At 39.4% G+C, this 20,444-nt stretch overlaps 1 protein-coding gene across 1 annotated transcript in view; it reads left to right on the top strand.

Annotated features, from left to right (window-relative positions):
• lmo1 (LIM domain only 1) overlaps positions 1-11,929 on the top strand; it is a 78,512-nt gene extending 66,583 nt beyond the window's left edge. The window contains exons 3-4 of the mRNA XM_061963950.1: positions 2,053-2,178; positions 11,166-11,929. Coding sequence (XP_061819934.1) covers positions 2,053-2,178; positions 11,166-11,271 — 232 coding nt within the window. The 3' untranslated portion in view covers positions 11,272-11,929. The remainder of the gene's footprint in view (positions 1-2,052; positions 2,179-11,165) is intronic.
• Positions 11,930-20,444: the final 8,515 nt, after the last annotated feature.

Raw genomic sequence — 20,444 nt, 5'->3', positions numbered from 1 at the left:
CTCAATCTGGGCCCTATATAAGTTTACCAAAATGGGTTAACATTCAGTGGTTATTACTTTTTGAGGATATATGAAGCAACCCCCTTATTTTGCCGATAAACACACGTGAAAAACTTGTATTTGAGGACAAAAGAAATCTACATTACACCTTGAATTACATGGGACTAATGCAGGAAAACTATTGTTTTTTTTGTTCACTCAGCAATATGTGGTGTATGATTGTGGCATGAAAACTCAAATGGGACTAAAGGCTTCATTCTGCTACAGCGCCATGGTGCCCCCGTAAACATTGCCAGCTTGCTCATCCACAGAGCTTGCCCTTCTCAAAGAAAATCTAACCTTATTAGGGCTACAGTTGTAGATTATCTTGTTAATAGATTAACTTGTTCGAGTAAACGAATCGAACACTTTCAAGCCTCAATGCGTCTTTTAAGGAAAATAGTTTTTTTTTTTAAAACAGACCCTTTATTCTTTCTTTTTATAGATGCATATACAATTGAAACTGCATGTTTACTATCACTATTTATTATATTTTTTAAACAAATATATAAAAAAAAAACTGCGTTGTTAAAAAAACAGGTAATAGATAATTGAGAACCGAACTATTAGAGAGTTTTTTGGTTTTAAGTATGATAAATTGAGTGACAATGTATTTAACAATCTAACACACATTTGTAAAAGTATTAATTGGAGGAGTCATTTTTGATTTTTGGACAAACAATTCGCTAGCAAACTGAATAAAACAGTTTGCATATAAATAAAACAGTTGTATGCAAGTCAAACATATAAGATGGCATTAGCTGCCAAAATAGACTTGTCCCTTGTTTCTGATTGTTTGCTGTTCCTAAATGTGCTGGGAATGTTGCATCATTGATCTAGTGCCAGTGTGAATGTCTGTCCTTTCCAGTTTTAAAGGATCGGAAAACCTTTCTCTCGACTTCTTTGGACACTTTGCTCTCTTTCCACCGCTTGTTAAAAATCTTTATTGATCACAATTTGATAAAAAAATAAAACAGATATTGCACTGTAACACATATAAGACAATAAAGACATAACTTATTTTGGCCTCGAAAAATGTTGAATACGGTTAGAAAAAAAAGTTTGATAAAAAAAAATTGCGAGGTAATTAAGCCACGATGTTTGAAGCAAGGGACGACCGTATGACCTAAAGCAATTGTTTTTATTGCTAATTTGTACAAATAAATTCAAACACTCGGCATTAGAATATCACAAAGAAGGAAAAGGACAATGTTTTTTTTTTGTGTGTAAAATGGTTAAAAAAAAATAGTCATGTTACAACAACAAAAAAACACTAATACTATTTGCAATACCACCTACTGTAAAACACAGTGAAAAGGTACGCCTACATTTTGAATATGTTTTTCCGCAGCCTACATACTGCATAAACTAAAAGGTAAGGAATATCAAAGCGACCAAAGTGTTCTTCAGTTTTTCTGTATGCAGCCCATTGTGGGGACACCTATTTTAAGAGAAATGAATGCAATAAAAAGACACAACTTTGACATGGTTTTATTCAAAGTAGTACATAGAAGGGTCTTGTTGGCCATGTAAAAAGAGAACACGTCCAGAAGTGAAAAGAAGTGAGAGATCATACATTTTCTGAAGACTTAGTTTCATTACAATTCACAGCCTTCTTTTGTACAAGACACACAAAAAGGTCACAAAAAGACATATTAGTTATCTTTGCTTGAGAGGAAGAAAAACAATTTGCCCAAATGTTTTAGCTCAAACTTGTTTATGCATTGTGCAATGTATTTTTTTTGAAGGCGATGAAAGCCATATGATCATTTTTAATTAGATCATTAGACAAGAATTAAGATCCATGTTTGTTTATCTCGTTAACACAACACAGAGCGGGCGCCAGGAAAGATTTGTTATGGATTTTATTTTGGATTACATGCAACATACTGCCATTCTGTCCCATTTTGTTCTCTTCTTGTGCGCTGGCTGTGGTTATATATTTGTCTGCTCTAATATTGCATGGAGGTAAAGGGAAGGTTGGGTTAATGTGTGTATGTGCTTGTCTTCCAGGCTCTTTGGTACTACGGGAAACTGTGCAGCCTGCAGTAAACTGATCCCAGCCTTTGAGATGGTGATGAGAGCCAGAGATAATGTTTACCATTTGGACTGTTTTGCCTGTCAGCTTTGTAACCAGAGGTAAGACGACACATCACCACCAACATCCTTTCAAAAAAACCGGAGTGTTAGCATTAGCTTTTGAACATCACAAGGTGCGCCAACATCGAACAGAGATGACTGTGTGCCTCGGTTATTACAGGCCTCACAAGCATAAGCCAACGTGTTGTAAAAATAAAGCTTAGGTCTGCTAATTATTTTTTCTTGTCACACACTGCCAGCAGTTTGCAGCTAGATCTGTAAATCTAATTGCAAGGGCGCTGCAAAATGAGCACTTTAGAGATGGCTGTGTTGCTGCCTGGACACAGGTGTGAAAGGGCCTTTTCTCAGACATGGAAACAAGTATGATATTGCAGTGAACACAAAGCCCATAAAAAGAAGATGACATATCCAAATATTGCTTTTTCCCCCCCATTAGAATACTGTTGGTAATGGCGCTGGTCTGGGAGCAAAATGTCCCTCGCATGCTTGTCAGGGGTGCTGTGACCCTGTTCTTCAGCACAGCACAAGCCCATTAACCTTGTGCGAGCCACATTCAGTTACCATAGTGAACACCTGCTGTAAGGGAATTATGATCGCGGTTTCTCTTCGTCTCACTTGGCAGACACCGTGTCACCTGGCACAGTAATGACTGTTTCAACAGCATGGCACGTAACGAACGCCAATCTATGTTCTGCAATGTCTTCGCTTACCTTTACATCACCACTGTGTTGCAAAAACAATTAGCACGGAGATGTACAGTGGACAAAGTTGATGGCTTACTAGAGTAAATCCTCGTTTATCGCTTTTAGTTGGTTCTTGGCCTAACCTTGGTCAAATAATTTCCTCAAAGTAAAGAATATATGAATAGCTACAGCATAAAAACTGTTTACAACATTTCTAACATTATGAAAGACCTTTAGATGTAAAACACATAGTCCTCTTTACGCTTGTTTAATCCAATATAATAATGCTGCATGAGAATAAGCCAATCAGTGGCCATAATACAAAACAGCACACTCTCACTGGTTTGATTTATTTTAGTGGTCAATACAGTAGTACAGTAGTAGTAGTAGTAGTAGTAGTGTTGATATTTTGCCACTAATCATGGCAGATTTTGTGAGAGCATACAACGATTACTTTGGGACAAATGAGGATCCAGAACCATATATTTTTGAGCCTGAGGATGAGCTACAACTTTTAGAAGCTGAGCAATAAGCAGATCCAGACAGTAGCAATATTGCTAAGTGCTAACAAAATATACAAACTACAAGCATAATAAATTAATCATTTACTGTACGTGTCCGCTCGCTGTGTGATGCCGACTGGTGGGATGTTGATATCTTCCCGTTTAGTGAATTGTGCATTATATTTATATAGCGCTTTTTCTCTAGTGACTCAAAGCGCTTTTACATAGTGACTGACACCCAATATCTAAGTTACATTTAAACCAGTGAGGGTGGCACTGGGAGCAGGTGGGTAAAGTGTCTTGCCCAAGGACACAACGGCAGTGACTAGGATGGCGGAAGTGGGGATCGAACCTGGAACCCTCAAGTTGCTGGCACGGCCACTCTACCAACCGAGCTATACCGCCCCCACAACCTTTAGATGTTTAGATGAAGAGTTAATCATATTCCTCACGTAGGTAAAAGAAAAAAAAGCGGGTGCAAACGAGCATCTCGGGTCTAAGGCTATGTGTACACTTAGTCGTTTAACCCCTTAAACGAATAATTATTTAGCCTAAGCCCCGTTTCAGCCACACTAAACCAGCGTTTAAGGTCCCCCTCCTCGGACAAATTTTTACAAGGGTAAGTCAGCCGTGTATTTCTTGAATCTCCGGCACTTAGCTTTGTATGGACTCATTGATCGTTTACCAATTGAGTTCGGAGAGGAAGTGACGCCAGAAAGACCGCGCCCACACAGGAAGTGACGCCAGAAAGTCTGCGCCCCACACAGGAAGTGACATCAGAAAGAATGCACCATAGTCAGCTTCATAACAAAGATGGAGGCGGATCATGCAGACATGCCCGTGTTTCTCCTTCTTCTACATGTACAGACGCTTTTGGAAATCACACATGAATACCTTAAGAGAAAGCGATTGCAGCTATTTTGTATACAACACTTCTCAGACGGCAAGACAACTTTCAAACAGTCAGCTTTGATTTTACTTACCGGAAAACTTGGTCCCTTCCTCCTGTGGATGTGATCGTGATAGGCAGTGTGTGACTACAAATATTGCTTTATGGATGTGACTGTGAAATGGCCAGGCAGTGTGCATGATGCCCGCATCTTCGTTAACTCCGCCATTAGCGCGCAGCTGAAAGATGGAACCATCCCCTCGTGTCCCAAACAGTTTATCGCATTGTCTACTTTCTCATGTCGATTAAAGATTTCATTAATGTATGATGGCTCAGGTGTGGTTCACTACAATAGGGCCCCACAGCACACTGGATTCTAGTTAATTGAAATACCACAACACTGGATATTGTTCAAAGGAGATACATTTTAATTTAAAAACTTGCACACAAAACACAGCAAACAAATGTAAAATGCACAGCAAACTATTTAAAATATAGCTCTTTTAAATAACTTCACAGTGAAGTAAAGTCATCTACTGAAGAGATTGGAGCAGATGGAGAACATTACAAATGTAAATGTTCTTGTCTTACATTGGGATTGTGAATGATGAGGCAACACTTTATTATCAAATAGCGCAACAAATATACTATGATACATATAATTTATTTCAGTTATAATGAAAATAATAATAAATATCTGCTTGACCTATGGTATCAAAGCAAGATATCCATCCAATTGTACACTGTAAACATGACAATAGATTTTAGGTTAAAAAAATGGCAGCTACCAATTTTTTTTTTTTTTTTACAGTGTACGTAAAAAAATATAATGAAATGCATAGGCAATCGTGTAATGATATCAAAAGCTGAAGCCCAATAAATGTATATTGATATTTCAATTACTCTTACATGCGGCCATAACTGCGATGTAGCCCTAAATAAAAACAGGTTTGACACCCCTGCCTTAGAACATTGTTTGACTTCCTCGCTTAAATCCATTCCATAATTTAATTCCACATACTGATATACTAAAGTTTTTAAGTGGTGTTCGTGCATACAACATGTTTTATCCATCCATCCATCCATTTTCTACCGCTTGTCCCTTTTGGGGTCGCGGGGGGTCGCTGGAGCCTATCTCAGCTGCATTTGGGCGGAAGGTGGGGTACACCCTGGACAAGTCGCCACCTCATCGCAGGGCCAACATGGATAGAAGTAAAAAAATATATATATCTAAGGTTATACTTTTCCTTTTTTGTTGAGAAGAATTGCACATTTTTGTGTGAGTAGGTTATAGTTTGCTATGTGCATAATTGTAGCTGTTTTCAAATGTACCAAATCATTGAATTGAAAGATTTTTGATCTATGGGATAAGGGGTTTGAATGTTATCTATAATTGATGTTATTTATTATCCGAACTGACCTCTTTTGTATTGTGGTTAGTGAATAAAGCATACTTTTGTAGTTACAGTATTTCCCCATATTTCTACACATTAATCAAAGCCAAAAATATGTAAATTAGGAGAATTTGCTAACAAAAATTAACACAGTTACTTTGAAAAGATATTCAGACTGATTACTTACTTACTTTACTGATGTTCAAAGTAACTAAGTTAGATTACAAGTTAATTTACAAGTTACATTGAAGTGTCGACTTGTCTAGGGTGTACCCTGCCCTCTGCTCGAGTGCAGCTGGGATAGGCTCCAGCCCCACTGTGACCACAAGAGGGACAAGCGGTTACAATTAGATAGATGGGCATTTTGTCACGAGCACGAACCTTAAACCTTTTAAGGTATGAGGGCGATTTCAAAACTATCACACTATAATAATTAAGACAAATTTATAAATGATACTATAACATTATCTAAGTTTGCCTAATGCTACGTTTGCCCGTGGGTCTGATCACTACTTTACATGTGACTTGTATATTCGCAGTCCTCGAGACGCAAGAAGAAAGCAAATATGTATGTTTGCTAAGGAAAATGTCAAAAATAGTAACACACAGTGACTTTCGATAAGTAACTTTAATCGGATTTACTGGTTTAGTAATAGTAGCGCATTAGATTACTCGATACTGAAAAATGTGTTCATATTAGAGTAACTTAGTTACATGTTACCGGCATCATTGTCTATCACTTTTGTTGGTGTGAGAAGCTACCAACATGGCAGAGATGGTTTTGCCAGGCCACGGTACAAGCAAGTGGCAGCTCTCAAACAGTCGTACTTTAGCACTGGCGGTTATGCAACAATTATCTTATGTTTTTCAAGATTGTAACACATCAGTGATACATATTACTTAAACAACAGTGTTGTTTTTAGCTTTAGTTTTAACATTCAGAGTCCACAGAAGGCACATCATCTTTTCATGTTTATCAACAGTCTGCAATAGTACCAGTATCTGCAGATCTTCAAATGGTCCAGTAAACTACCGTAGCTTTTACTTGACTGGGATGAACTTGTGTAGTTTGAGATAGAACTTCCAAACAGCACTTCCAAAATCATACAGTGTATGCCCAACTTTACATTTAGTACATTACCCTATTTTCCGGATTATAAGCCACACCCACTAAAAAAAGCTGTTTTCATATATTAGCCGCACCGGACTATAAGCCGCACATATATACCGGTACGTTGTGAAATGAGATATTTACACATACATTTTTTGTAAATGTTTATTTACATACCTTAATTGTTTCCAAATGGTGCCTGTAACACAGCGGTAAAAATGTCTGATCAAACAAAACAGAAAACTTAATTCATCTTTTATGAGATGAATAAGATGTTCTCCTTTTTTAATAGGGTACAAGATGTTTATTGATCAAGATGTTTATTGGTATTCTTCTTCCTTTCACTTTGTAAACACTTTGAGTTTGAACAGTTCCTAAAGTGGATAATTTTAGTACATTGTTTGATTTATTTGCTTAATTCATTCCATAACTTAGCCGTTAGCGAAGAAAATTATGGCTTAAAAAACTAGATTAGCCGCACCTTTGTATAAGCCGCAGGGTTCAAAGCTTGGAAAAAATTTTGCGACTTATAGCCTGGAAAATGTGGTATATGAGCTACGGTAAATGTGTGTTATTTCTCCCGAGCAGCATAGATATATCAAATATAACTGAACTCCAGATGTGACGTTAATGAACAAATCATGTCTTTTGAATGTCTCATAAGTGAATGATTAGAACCAATTCCTTGGCTTGACTTTAATGATAACTGCTGTAAAACCCCCGACTGTTAGTATTACCGTATTAAATTAAAATGATCAAAATAACGGAATTGATAACGGCACTTTGATAAACTTACGGTAGGACTAGCGTTAGCTTGCTAGCTAGCTTAAATGCTAACATGTAAACAAGAGATATTAACATATTTGTATAACTTGTATAAATACTTTACTGTTTTGGCAAATAAGATATAGTATTAACATTGAACACAAAGTGTTTGATATATACTCGACAGGTTCGAGTTGAAACAGACGGAGATGTCTTCAACAGGAAGTGAACTCGCGTGACGTCACGTAAACCAGAAGTGAAACAAATGATCACCTAATCTGTATTTCTTGAAAGCAAATTCTAAAATTAAAATGTAGGAAGATAAACATATTCAAACACGCAAATGGCTCTTATGGAGCCAGAACAATATTTAATGTTTCCTCTGCCAAGAAAGTATATTTTGTGGCTATTTATTTCAGTTATAGAAAAATACAACTTGGTATAAAGATTTTAGTGTGCACATTCAACAATAATGATAAACTGTGATCCCTTTATTTATCCATTTTATTAATTGTTTTAATTGTGTATATTTGAGGTTCTCCCACCCTCTCCATAACAGGGACAGAAACTATTTAATTGATTTTGGTTGTGATCTTTATTCAAGTGCAACATTTTTCTAACGGAGTATATTTTATTTAAAAAATGTGTTTTATTTAACTTGGACATTTTAAAGTTTACACTGCAGTTACAAAGTTAAAATATACAATAAATACAAGTTCATTGCATAGAGTATACTTGCATTATTAATATGTATTATCATTACATCATCATTACATTAGTCTCAAAATAGTGTTGACAATAAAATTAGTTATCGGCAATAATTTGTCGAATCATACATCGTCAAGCAGAATTTGTTCTCGGCCCAGGTCTATGTGTGTGCCACCCGACTGACTTTAAAATTAATTAAAATCAAAAGAATGCATTTGGATTCACTCTTTGGTTCATTATTCTGATGTGGATATGTAAAGTAGTTCAAGAGTATGTACACCAGGTAGGGTAGTACACGTTTTTATTCACATTTTTAATCATGTCCTAATTTATATTTTGTTGATACTAATGTGATTTTTTTTCTTTATTGTTAAAATAAAATAAAAGTTTTTTGGGGTGATGGAAAATGTACATGGGGTGTAAGCATTGGGATATGGCACCACCTTATGTAATGTTTGCTGTGAAAACACAACAAACATATACATATAGTCAATATTTAAGAATAATTACTACAATTGCTACAAACTAATTGCCATCTGTGATAGTTTCCTTGAAAAAAATAAGTGTTAAATAACTATAAAAATGATGAGCTCCTCAAGATCCGGCTTTTTTCAAAGAGCCATAAATAACATATCTAAACTAGGGATGTCCAATAATATCGGACTGCCGATATTATCGGCCGATAGATGCTTTAAAATGTAATATCGGAAATTTTCGGTATCGGTTTCATAATTATCGGTATCGGTTTCAAAAAGTAAAATGTATGACTTTTTAAAACGCCGCTGTGTACACGGACGTAGGGAGAAGGACAGAGCGCCAATAAACCTTAAAGGCCCTGCCTTTGCGTGCCGGCCCAGTCACATAATATCTACGGCTTTTCACATTCACAAGTGAATGCAAGTCATATTTGGTCAACAGCCATACAGGTCACACTGAGGGTGGCCGTATAAACAACTTTAACACTGTTACAAATATGCGCCACACTGTGAACCCACACCAAACAAGAATGACAAACACCTTTTGGGAGAACATCCGCACTGTAACACAACATAAACACTATAGAACATATACCCAGAATCCCTTGCAGCACTAACTCTGCCGGGACGCTACAATATACACCGCCCCCCGCTACCCCCTAGGACAAACATAGGACAAACCCTATTTTTAAAGACACTTTTTTGAAAAAATATTTTTTAAGAATAAACATCATAATCTTCATTTTGAATCTCTTTATTTTTAATAGCAACTGTCAATTGACACATTGTATTAATTGCTTGACTGTGCTTCATTATTCATGATCATAAAATTGTCATCACAACAACAACTCTGTTATTTGCTTAATCTTTTGCCATGTAAAGATGACCTGTCTTTTACAGACTTTGGACTTTGACTGTGGGAAAATACTGTCTAATCTTCAGGTCAATATGGTATTATAATGATGAACCATCATAACTAAATATAATGAAAAAATCTTAATGCATTCTCATTTGGATGCCTATAACATTAAGTGGTACAATTAGAAAATAATATAAATGAACCTAATAAAACCACAATATTGGATCATTCTAGTGTGCAGCAAAGTTTGTACAAGACTATGAATAGTATATAGAAACTGTGAACCAGTGATGTGTAATGACCTTTACACCAGGTGAGGCATTTGGAGTTTGTCTTTAATAATTTCAAATGTATATGCTTTAATCACAGGTAATACAGATTGCTCATTAAAATAACAAGAACAATAAGGTAATAATAAACTTTCATAATAATGTTATCAAATCCTTCTTAGTCCCATTTATTTACCTTTATATAATAAAAATAAACTATTTTTATCTTATATCGTATCTGAAATACAGTACATGCACGTATCCTTACTTTGCTGTAAAAGTATAATCATCATCTGCTTTCTCTTTTTTTAAGCTTGGAAATATAACCATTCATGCAGCCGAGTATTAAAAAAGAATCAGTCTTGCATCTGGCTTGTTGCAAAAACAAAACAAAAAAAATACAACTGCTGGCATCCTCTCTGCAAAGAGAGATGTACTTGCTAGCTCATGTTGATTCAAAGTGTGGTGACTCACTCAGAGTACTACAACATCCCTCAGTATGATTTTTCTGTATTCATAGTATTGTGAGCAAGAATAATGGTGTCACACTTACATGAAATACATTGCACAGGCTGTAGATTCTACAGTGGAGACAGTTATTGTGTAAAAATATTTATAAAAAATAACTGAAATATTTTGTCAGCTTGTCAGTGAAGGTTTACTGCTGTTTTTATTGCTGAGAAAGATCAGAGTTGCATCATCGATGCCGAGTGCGCTATGCATAGTTGATGTCCATCCATTTTTCTACCGCTTATCCCTCTTGGGTTCGCGGGGGGCTGGAGCATATCTCAGCTGCTTTTGGGCACCCTGGACAAGTCTCCAGCTCATTGCATAGTTGCTATAATTTCCAGTAAAGTATTATAACACTGAGATTGTTGTGAAATTGAGAGCAGGTCTAATTTGTGTTATGAAATTTGTTAAGATGCTTTGCAGGGGCCTTAAATAAAGGTGATTTTCAAGGAAACTTCCTGTATATAATTTAGTTGACTAAAAGTTGACAGTTAGTCAACTAAAATTAAATATATTTAAATGACGATGACTAATTGTCCGTAGTGTGTGAATGTGAGTGTGAATGTTGTCTGTCCATCTGTGTTGGCCCTGCGATGAGGTGGCGACATGTCCAGGGTGTACCCCGCCTTCCGCCCGAATGCAGCTGAGATAGACTCCAGCACCCCCCGCGACCCCGAAAGGGACAAGCAGTAGAATATGGATGGATGGATGGACTAAAGATAAAACACATTCTACTGAAAATAGAAAAAACAAGATTTCTAAAAACTGCATAAATGAACTGTGTGTATTACAGTTGACACATACACATCACTGTTTTACTCCGTGGGCACTAATCATATTCTTGTTTTTTTTTTAACAGGTTTTGCGTGGGTGACAAGTTTTTCCTTAAAAACAACATGATTTTGTGTCAAATGGACTATGAGGAGGGTCAGCTGAACGGGAGCTTCGAGACCCAAGTCCAATAGTGGGATGTTTGTGTGGTGGCAGCACCAATCAGCTCCACACGTTACACACACCTTCTGCTGCACTTGGAAAAAGACAAGCGTCTGTCTGCTTGCCTGCAATACTTTTTAAGACCCCTTTATTTGTTCGTAAGGACTCTGTTGTAAATGTTCAACTTTTTGCCCCTCTCTCACCCCAACACTGAGCAGTTACAAACGTTGATGTACAGTTGTGCCTGCTTAGCTGAGCACTATATCGCTTGTATGTTTTGTGACATTGGTTTCGGGTTTTGTTCTGTTTTCTTTTAGAAAAAGGTTCATTGGAGGGTATGTACAGTCTGTTTTCTCTGTATATATAAACTGGAACATTTATTTTATGAAATGTAATGCAATTTTATTACTAGTGTGAATTAAAGATTCTTAAATGTTCATATAGTGAGGTTTTTTTTTTCAAAACCAAAGTTGTTGGAGAGGGAGCCCATCGTTTGATTGAAATGTAATCATGTCTCCAAAACGGCAATGCTGTCCAAGGCCTTGCGAGAGAAAATATATTTGAAGTACTTCTTGGAATCACCATGCAACAAAACATGTTTTGTTAAATTTTACTAAGCTCTGTCAGAATTAGATAAACTGTTGAAAATAAACTAATATTTTATTTGGAATAAAAGAATGCTTCTCCAAACTGTGTTGTTGTCAATGTGCAGGCTGTTGTGAAAAAAGGACCGAGGCTAACTGAGCTCATCTCAGTGATTCATGAGGCACTAATTTCTATCTGATAACGAAGGTGAATTATCCTGGAAATTAAAGGGAAGGAAAGGCATTAGAGGGAGGCAACAATGTTCAGCTCAGTTAAACTCTTTAACTGTTATGCAGTACAAAAAAAGAGTAATAGGGTCACGCTGAAAAGGAAGAAATTATAGCAAAAATACACATTTGAATACATGTTGCGAAATTGAATAAAAAAAACAATAAATGTGCAAATTTTTTGAAGACTGAAGTCAACATTTAGTCACAGTACATTTGTTTGGGAATGTTCAGTCTTTACTCAGAAATCATGACAATTATATTTTTATGACATTACTTTCTTGTTCTTGTAATATTATTTACATGGTGTCATTACATTTTTAGCTTTTTATTGCAATGTTGTTTTTGCTCTAATAGTAACTATACCTACATGAATTGTGTAGTACATTGTAGAGCTCCACTCCAAACATAAACAGACATTTTATTTGTGTAAAAATGAGTGCAAGTGACTGGAGCAAGACTATGAAGTAGAGATGTGATGTTCTTGAACAATGAGAACAGAGCCATTTTTTTTTACAAATTGCCCAGACATGTGTGCACCACCTGACTGCACTAGAAAATGAAAAGGAAAGGAAACGTAGCAGCCTTTGGAATAACTGCCTTGGTTAATTATTCTGCTTTAAAAAAAAATGCAGGTGTACACACACCACACACCTCCGTAGCATTCACATTTTTATCTTGTTCTATTTTTTTATTGTACTTTTATTTACCGGTATATTATTTTTATATACTTACCTATTATTTGTATATTTTTACCTGTCCTTTTTTAGCTGAGTAAAAATCTCATTGTCAATACATATATGGGATATGGCATTCTGATCCAAATCTTATCGTATAACTGCTACCAATAATAATTTCCTTGATAAATACAAGTTACTTCTATAAAAGAAAGAATATGACAACAATCCAGTGTTTTGAACAGCTCTTTGAAAGGAACAGTTCTTCAAGAGCAGTAAATCCTTTCTCTAATATGAAGCATAACACTACACAGACCATGCGTTGTGTACAGTAGGGTTCCGTGTGAGACCGTTGCATGAAGGAGCGCATGTAAAATGTCTATTATTGAATGACAGGGTGCATCATATTAAACCTTACGCATTCATAGCACCTTTTTGCTCTGTCATTAATAAGAACAAAATGTAAAAATTCCTTCAATATTGTCACTGCCTCCCGTGGCGTGCAGTGTTGGTACTGGCCCTGTAAGGCAGTGGTAGTGTTCAATCCCTTGTCAGAAGTCTGTCAGAGAGGTGTTGAGTTCTGGCAGGGTGATGTACTCTGTGATCCCAAAATTAAGTTAAAGTACCAATGATTGAATGCGGAGAACAGCAGGCAGCTTGTAGGTAAGATGAGTTTTTAATTCCAGTAACAAGGCAAACTGCAAACAAAAAGATGTGTCGCTGGGAAGCGCACTTTAAATTTAAAGGCAAAACTTAGCATAATATAGCATAGTAGCATAAAAACTTGGGTAGTAGCTTAAAGCTAAACAGGAAAGCAAACAGTCACATGAGGCAAACAATGAACCCGCAAGGACTGGCGGGGTGAGACAGGTATAAGAAAGGGCGTGATTGAGATTGGTAGCAGGTGTGTGTCCTAATCACCAAACAGAGGAAGGTATGCAAGCTCAGCGCTCCTACCAATGGCAACGTAAATAAACAAAAATCTGGCGGCGGCATCCTCGCCAGAGGAAGAGCTTGGTCCCACCCTTGCAGGATCCCCACAGTGTTTGTGCAAGACAAGAACAGGAAGCTACTGTGCAGTGGGAACAGGAAGTTGCCGTGGAGCAGGAACAGAAAGACGTGGCACCACTGCCTTGATCTTGCGAGGAGAAGCGACAGGTGGCTAAAAAACCTTGAGCAGTAGGGGTGCAGGGACTTGAACTCTGGAAATCCTAGGGTGGTGAGGTAGGCAGAGCCTGCTTCTTAAGAGGCTGTTCTGTAGGCTCCAGCGCTTGAAGAGGCGGGTTCACACTTTGTAGTGGCTGGCTGGCTGGCTGCTTCAGCCCTTGACAAATTTCCATGTAGTCAGCTACAGTTGACTTGATGTCATTTGGTGAAGGCTGACTAGTTGATTTTACCATATAAAAGTGTCTGTGTCAAATGTGTCACGTGAGAGTGGTGCGCGTACACACCACTCGCGCGTGCCCATGGCTTGAGCGCTTTTGGCGTGACGTCATCAGCCCCGGACAAGAAATGTTCGGCAGGATGAGGGATTGGGTTATCAAACTTTGGCTGCAGCGGCGAGGGAGAAGATGCTGTCTGCACGGGAGTCGGGCGTGGAAAGTGCCGCGTGGAAAGAATGCCGAAGTAGTGTCCTCGTCCTCCATAGAGAACCAGAACATACCTTCATTTCCTTGAAGGTTCTCTTCTTCTACGCGCCCCCTATCCTCCTTGCTTAAGCCCTCTGTGGGATCACTGTATTCCGCCTACCGTGGAGCGCACCTCGCTTCAACACAGTGGAGAAACGAATTGAGTCTGCAGGTCATAATGGCATGTTGAAGCCACTGAAGTCAGTTTATGCCTTCGTCAACATACACGGGAAGCCTGCGCCAAACAAAACAAAGTCAAACTGGACCAGGTAACTACTTGGACATTACATCAACATCTCGTCCTCTTCCGGTGAATAGTGCAGGCTCTCTGCATCCATTACCTTTAACATCAGCCAATTCCATGCCTCCAATTCCTCAAATGTGACGTCCCCCTCGAGATCACTTTATACATATATATATGAACACCATGTTCAAACATAAGGGTGTCCATATGTGCACTTGGTACCAGGACAATAGGCTGCAGTTCAATGATTGACTTTGTGGTTGTGTCATCGTATTGCAGTCTCATGTTTTGGACACTCGGGTGAAGAGAAGAGCAGAGTTTTCTACCGATCACCACCTGGTGGTGAGTTGGCTCCAATAGTGGGGTAGGATGCCGGCCAGACGTGGGCAGGCACAAACGCATTGTAAGGGTCTGCTAAGCACATCAAGCAGAGTCTCCCGACAGAGAGAGTTTCAATACCCACCTCCTGAAGAACTTTGAACATGTCACAAGAGAGGCGCTGGACATGAGTCCGAGTGGATCTTGTTGTGTACCTCTATTGTCGAGGCATTCGATCAGAGCTGTGGCCGCAAGGTGGTCTGTGCCTGTCGTGGAAGCAATCCCAGAGGGATGCCGTCAAGCTGAAGAAGAGAAGGAGTCCTATCAGGTTTGCTTGGCTTATGGACAGCAGACAGGTACCAACATGCGAAGCGGCGTGTGGCTTTGGCAGGCGCAGAGGCAAAAACTCAGACATGGGAGGAGTTCGGGAAAACATGGAAAACAACTTCCGGAGGGCTTCGAAGCGATTTTGGACCACCGTCCACCGCCTCAGGAGAAGAAGCAGTGCACTGTCACTCCATTTTTGGTGTGGATGGTGTGCTACTAACCTCCACTCAGGATGTTGTGGATCCGTGGAGGTAATACTTCGACGACCTCCTCAATCCCACCTATGAGGAAGCAGTGCCTGGAGGATCTGTGGTGGACTCTCCCATTTCTGGGGCTAAGGTTGCCAAGGTAGTTAAAAAGCTTCTCGGTGGCAAGGCCCCGGGAGTGGATGTGATCCACCGGCAGATCCTTAGGGCTCTGGTTGCTGTGGGGCTTTCTTGGTTGACAAGACTCTGCAAAATTACGAGGACATCAGGGTCGGATTAGCTCTCTTTAAGAACTAGAACCGAAGGGTGTGTTCCAACTATCGTGGGATCACACTCCTCAGCCTTACCGGTAAGGTCTATTCAGTTGTACTAGAGAGGAGGCTACACGGGATAGTCGAACCTCAGATTTAGGAAGAGCAGTATGGTTTTCGTCCTGGTCGTGGAATTTTGGACCAGCTCTATAATCTCGGCAAGATCCTTGGGTGTGCATGGGCGTTTGTCCAAGCAGTCTACATATGTTTTGTAGACTTGGAGAAGGCATACGACCATGTCCCCCAGGAAGTGCTGTGAGGAGTGCTCAGAGAGTATGGGATATCGGACAGTCTGATTGTGGCAGTCCGCTCCCTGTATGATCGGTGTCAGAGCTTGGTCCGCATTGCCGGCAGTTTTTTTGTTTGTATTTGTTTATTTGAAGGACAATGTGCAGTTACATTAAAACGATGGCGGCACCAGATTTAGCACCATGCTAATTTTCATCAGTAGTCCTTTTATGGCCCATTTAACATCCACAATTAAAATTACACATGGTTAAAAATACACAACAAAATTGAAATTACATAATGATAAGCAATTCAAAATACAAATACAATGCATAGAGAATATGTGAGTTACACATCAGTTTTCATCAAAGCCCACATAACACAGCATACAGTGCAGTAGCCATCAGATGGCACCCATAAGGGTATCATTCAGTAGCCATATACCCCATTAGTACTGCATACGTAGACAAGATTGTGATGTTATACGATTAGACTGGTACTCTGGTGGCCATCAGATGGTACCCGTACTACCTGCCTGGTATTGTTAATGTGAGCAGGACTGGTGGTCTATAAGCCAGTCTTTGACTGCTTGCGAGAAACTGTGAAAACTTGAGTTGTTCTTCAAATCAGGGGTGCCCATTTCGTCGATCACGAGCTACCGGTCGATCGCAGAGGGTGTGTCAGTCAATCACCAAGCCAGGTATTAAAAAAATAGACCTAAAAATTAGCGATCAACAATCTTCACCAAGACGTTGCTTTCGTCACTTGATTGACATTCATGGCACCTGAGAGTCTTCTGAGATGACGCTGGCTGCTGCAGCTCATTATTAAGAAAAAATGACTGACAAGAAAGCAAGAAACACTTTTTATTTCAACAGATTCTAGCGCCGTACCTGCCGTCAAAACTCTAAAGACCGACTGCACAATTCCTATCTTCACAATAAAAGCTCTGCTTCATCCTGCCTACGCTAACAAAATAAGAGTCTCAGAAAGCTGCCGTGCACAAGCTACCAAGCTATGGAGTTTGCCACCAACCACTTTCATGTGGTATTAGATAGAAAGGAGGACTTTTTTTCTCCTCCATTTGAAAATGCAGACGTTATCAGCACTACTGTCTGATTCCAATCAATGCAAGTCATCAGAATCAGGTAATACACCAACTTATATTATTGTCTTCATGAAAGAAAGGAATCCACATGTGTTAAACATACTTGTAATATCATTAAACACCTTTAACTTGTTAACAAAAACATCTCTTACATAAATAAATAAATATAAATTATATATATGAATTAGGTAGATCCCCTTGACTTGGTCAATTGAAAAGTAGCTCGCCTGCAGAAAAAGTGTGGGCACCCCTGCTTTAGATTGTCTGGGAGCCCATTCTATTCTTTGTTGGCTTGGTAGGAAAAGGCGGATGGGAGAAGGCAGACTTTCTTTTTAGAACATTACAGTCACCTCTGGATCCAGACCTTAACACTCTGCTTGTTAATTGCGAGCGTAATTGTACGTGTATTTTTAAGGGAGGAGGAGCTGAATCATTTAGGATCTTAAGTACCAGGCTGATATTGGAGTACCTGATCAAATTTTCAAAGCTGATCATTGCGTTGAAAAATTATTTAGCTGCTTTCAATGATAAAAAGCTCCTGATGTGCTGGAAGTTGGCAATGTTATATTTCAGAACATGACATACCTTTTTAACATGATTTTTAAAATATAATGTAGGATCCTTTATCACGCCTGGGTATTTAACTTCCTCAGCATTATTGATCCTGTAACTAACTATTCACATAGATGTTTGGGAGAACACTTTGGTTTGACTTGTTTGAAAAATACATTGTGACAGTTGTATCTGTGTTCAGCGTAAGGCAGGACTCGTTCAGCTACTCTGTTGCTTTGGTCATTTTCTCGGATAGCTTAACTGCAACCAAATTTGCATTAGAACCATGAGTAAAGAAGTCATCAGCATACATTAAGATCTCCACATTCTCACAGATAGAAGGTAGGTCATTAATGTACAAACTAAAGAGCAGTGGCCCCAGAGTAGACCCTTGAGGTACCCCCTGTGGTACAGGAACTGAGCGGCGAAGTTTTGTCATTCATTCTTATGCACTGGGAGCAATCTGCGAGGTAAGATTGACACCAACTGATAGTGTTTGTGGAGAGATAGAAATTCTGTAATTTTGCCAGCAGCACTGAGTGATTAACTGTGTCAAACGCCTTACAGTAAGTCGGACCTGTTTCCAGTGAGGGTTGGATTTCGCCAGGGCTGCCCTTAGTCACTAATTCTGTTCATAACTTTTATGGACAGAATTTCTAGGTCTGGTTTGGTAGCTGCAGGATTAGGTCCTTACTTGTTGCAGGTGATGTGGTCCTGATGACTTAATCTGTCCAGGATCATCGACTCTCACTGAATCGTTTCAAAGCCAAGTGTGAAGCGACTGGGATGAGAATCAGCACCTCTAAGTCGGAGTCCATGGTTCTCGCCCAGAAAAGGGTGGAGTGCCATCTACGGGTTGGAGAGGAGATATTGCCCCAAGTGGAGGAGTTCAAGTACCTCGGAGTCTTGTTCACGAGTGAGGTAAGAGTGGATCATGAGATTGTGGTGAAGAAGGAGCTGAGCCGGAAGGCAAAGCTTTGGGTTAAGATTAAAAGGATAAGATCCGTCGAGTGGCTGGGCTCTACCTTCAAAATAGGGTGAGAAGCTCTGTCATTAAGGAGGAGCTCAAAGAAAAGCAGCTGATGATGATGAGGTGGTTCGGGCATCTTGTCAGGGTGCCTCCCGGACTCCTCCCTGGGAAGGTGTTTCGGGTATGTCCAACTGATAGGAGGCCATGGGAAAGACCCAGGACACGTTGGGAAGAATATGTCTCCCGGCTGGCCTCGGAACGCCTCAGGATCCCCCCCGGGAGAAGTTGGATGAAGTAGCTGAAGAGACGGAAGTGCTTCTCTGCTTGGACTGCTGCCCTCGTGACCCAACCTCGAAAAAGCGGAAGAAGATGGATGGCTGTGACGTATTCTAGATACCGCAGTATTTCGGTTTCAAAGTCATCACACTAATGCCGTGACGTGTGACGGTATAAAACAAAAATTTGATGAGTGTAGTATTTTTGTAGCTCTTTAGCGTTGGCCGGGTCTAAAAATAAACTACATCTCTCGAAATCCTCTGCACAGCGTGGGAGCAGCAACATGGGGTCGTAGAACGCCATAAGGAGGAAGTAAATGTTCATAGTAGGTAAGAGGAATTGTTTTGGACATTTCCTAAAAATGTCATCGAACTCCGTCTGTTATGTTGCGAACAAACGGACAAACAAACCCTGGTGAAAACATAACATCTTTTTCAGAGGTAGGAAAGTCTGCGTTCTGCAAAGCAAAGCGTGCCACTTTTGTCTTGAGCGTTTCCAAGTCGACACAGCCAGGTGGTCCCGGTGCATTTTGCACATTATGGCATCTTTTTTGGGGGATATATACTAACTACTTTAAGCTCACCAGTCCATTTAACCCAGTAGATTCTTGATGGTTCACCCTTCCAGTCGTGTTATTTTCCTCTGCTTCACTCATGTTTCTTGTTCCTGTGGCTCTGCCCCAAAGCTGCTGTGTGCGTTTTCTGTTTATCCGAGTTGTCCCGATACCAATATTTTGGTACCGGTACTAAAACGTATTTTGATACTTTTCGATACTTTTCTAAAAAAAGGGGACCACAAAAAATGGCATTATTGTCTTTATTTTAACAAAAAATCTTACGGTACAATAAACATATGTTCCTTATTGCAATCGAAGAACAATTCTCAAAAAAAAGAAAAAAAGGGTTATTCCACGGGAGGGAAAGACACTCCAGACGTTTTTTATCGCTTGGAAGTCCGAGAGTGTTCTGTCTTTTGAGAGTGTTCTGTCTTTTGTCACAGAAGACAGAAAGACAATTCAGGAATCCACCTTTCCCAACACGCACACTTTTGTTATAACTTCACCTTTATCGTTAGTTTTAAAGCCAAAATGCGTCCTTTTTCCCTTTTCTGTCTACACACTGTGTCTGCTTGTAAGTACTCGGTGCTTGTGTGTTGCCGAACATGCGCCTCTGCTCGTAAAACCAGCAATGTCACGACGTGATGACGGCACGCTGTCATGACCGTAGTACCGTTTTTGATACATTAGTACTTTATTACTTAGTACTTTATTAATACCGGTATACCGTACAACCCTAGGTGGGTGCCATGATTGGGTATGAAAGCAGCTTCCATGAAATGCTCAGTCATTCACAAACAAGGATGGGGCGAGGGTCACCACTTTGTGAACAAATGCGTGAGCAAATTGTGGAACAGTTTAAGAACAACATTTCTCAACGAGCTATTGCAAAGAATTTAAGGATTTCACCATCTACGGTCCGTAATATCATCAAAAGGTTCTGAGAATCTGGAGAAATCACTTCACGTAAGCAGCAAGGCTGAAAACCAACA

The sequence above is a fragment of the Nerophis lumbriciformis genome, linkage group LG06 (genome assembly GCF_033978685.3).
Source record: "Nerophis lumbriciformis linkage group LG06, RoL_Nlum_v2.1, whole genome shotgun sequence".
Classification (NCBI taxonomy): Eukaryota; Metazoa; Chordata; class Actinopteri; order Syngnathiformes; family Syngnathidae; genus Nerophis; species Nerophis lumbriciformis.
Note: the sequence above shows the minus strand (reverse complement) of the source record. Positions and strands in the feature narration are given on the sequence as shown.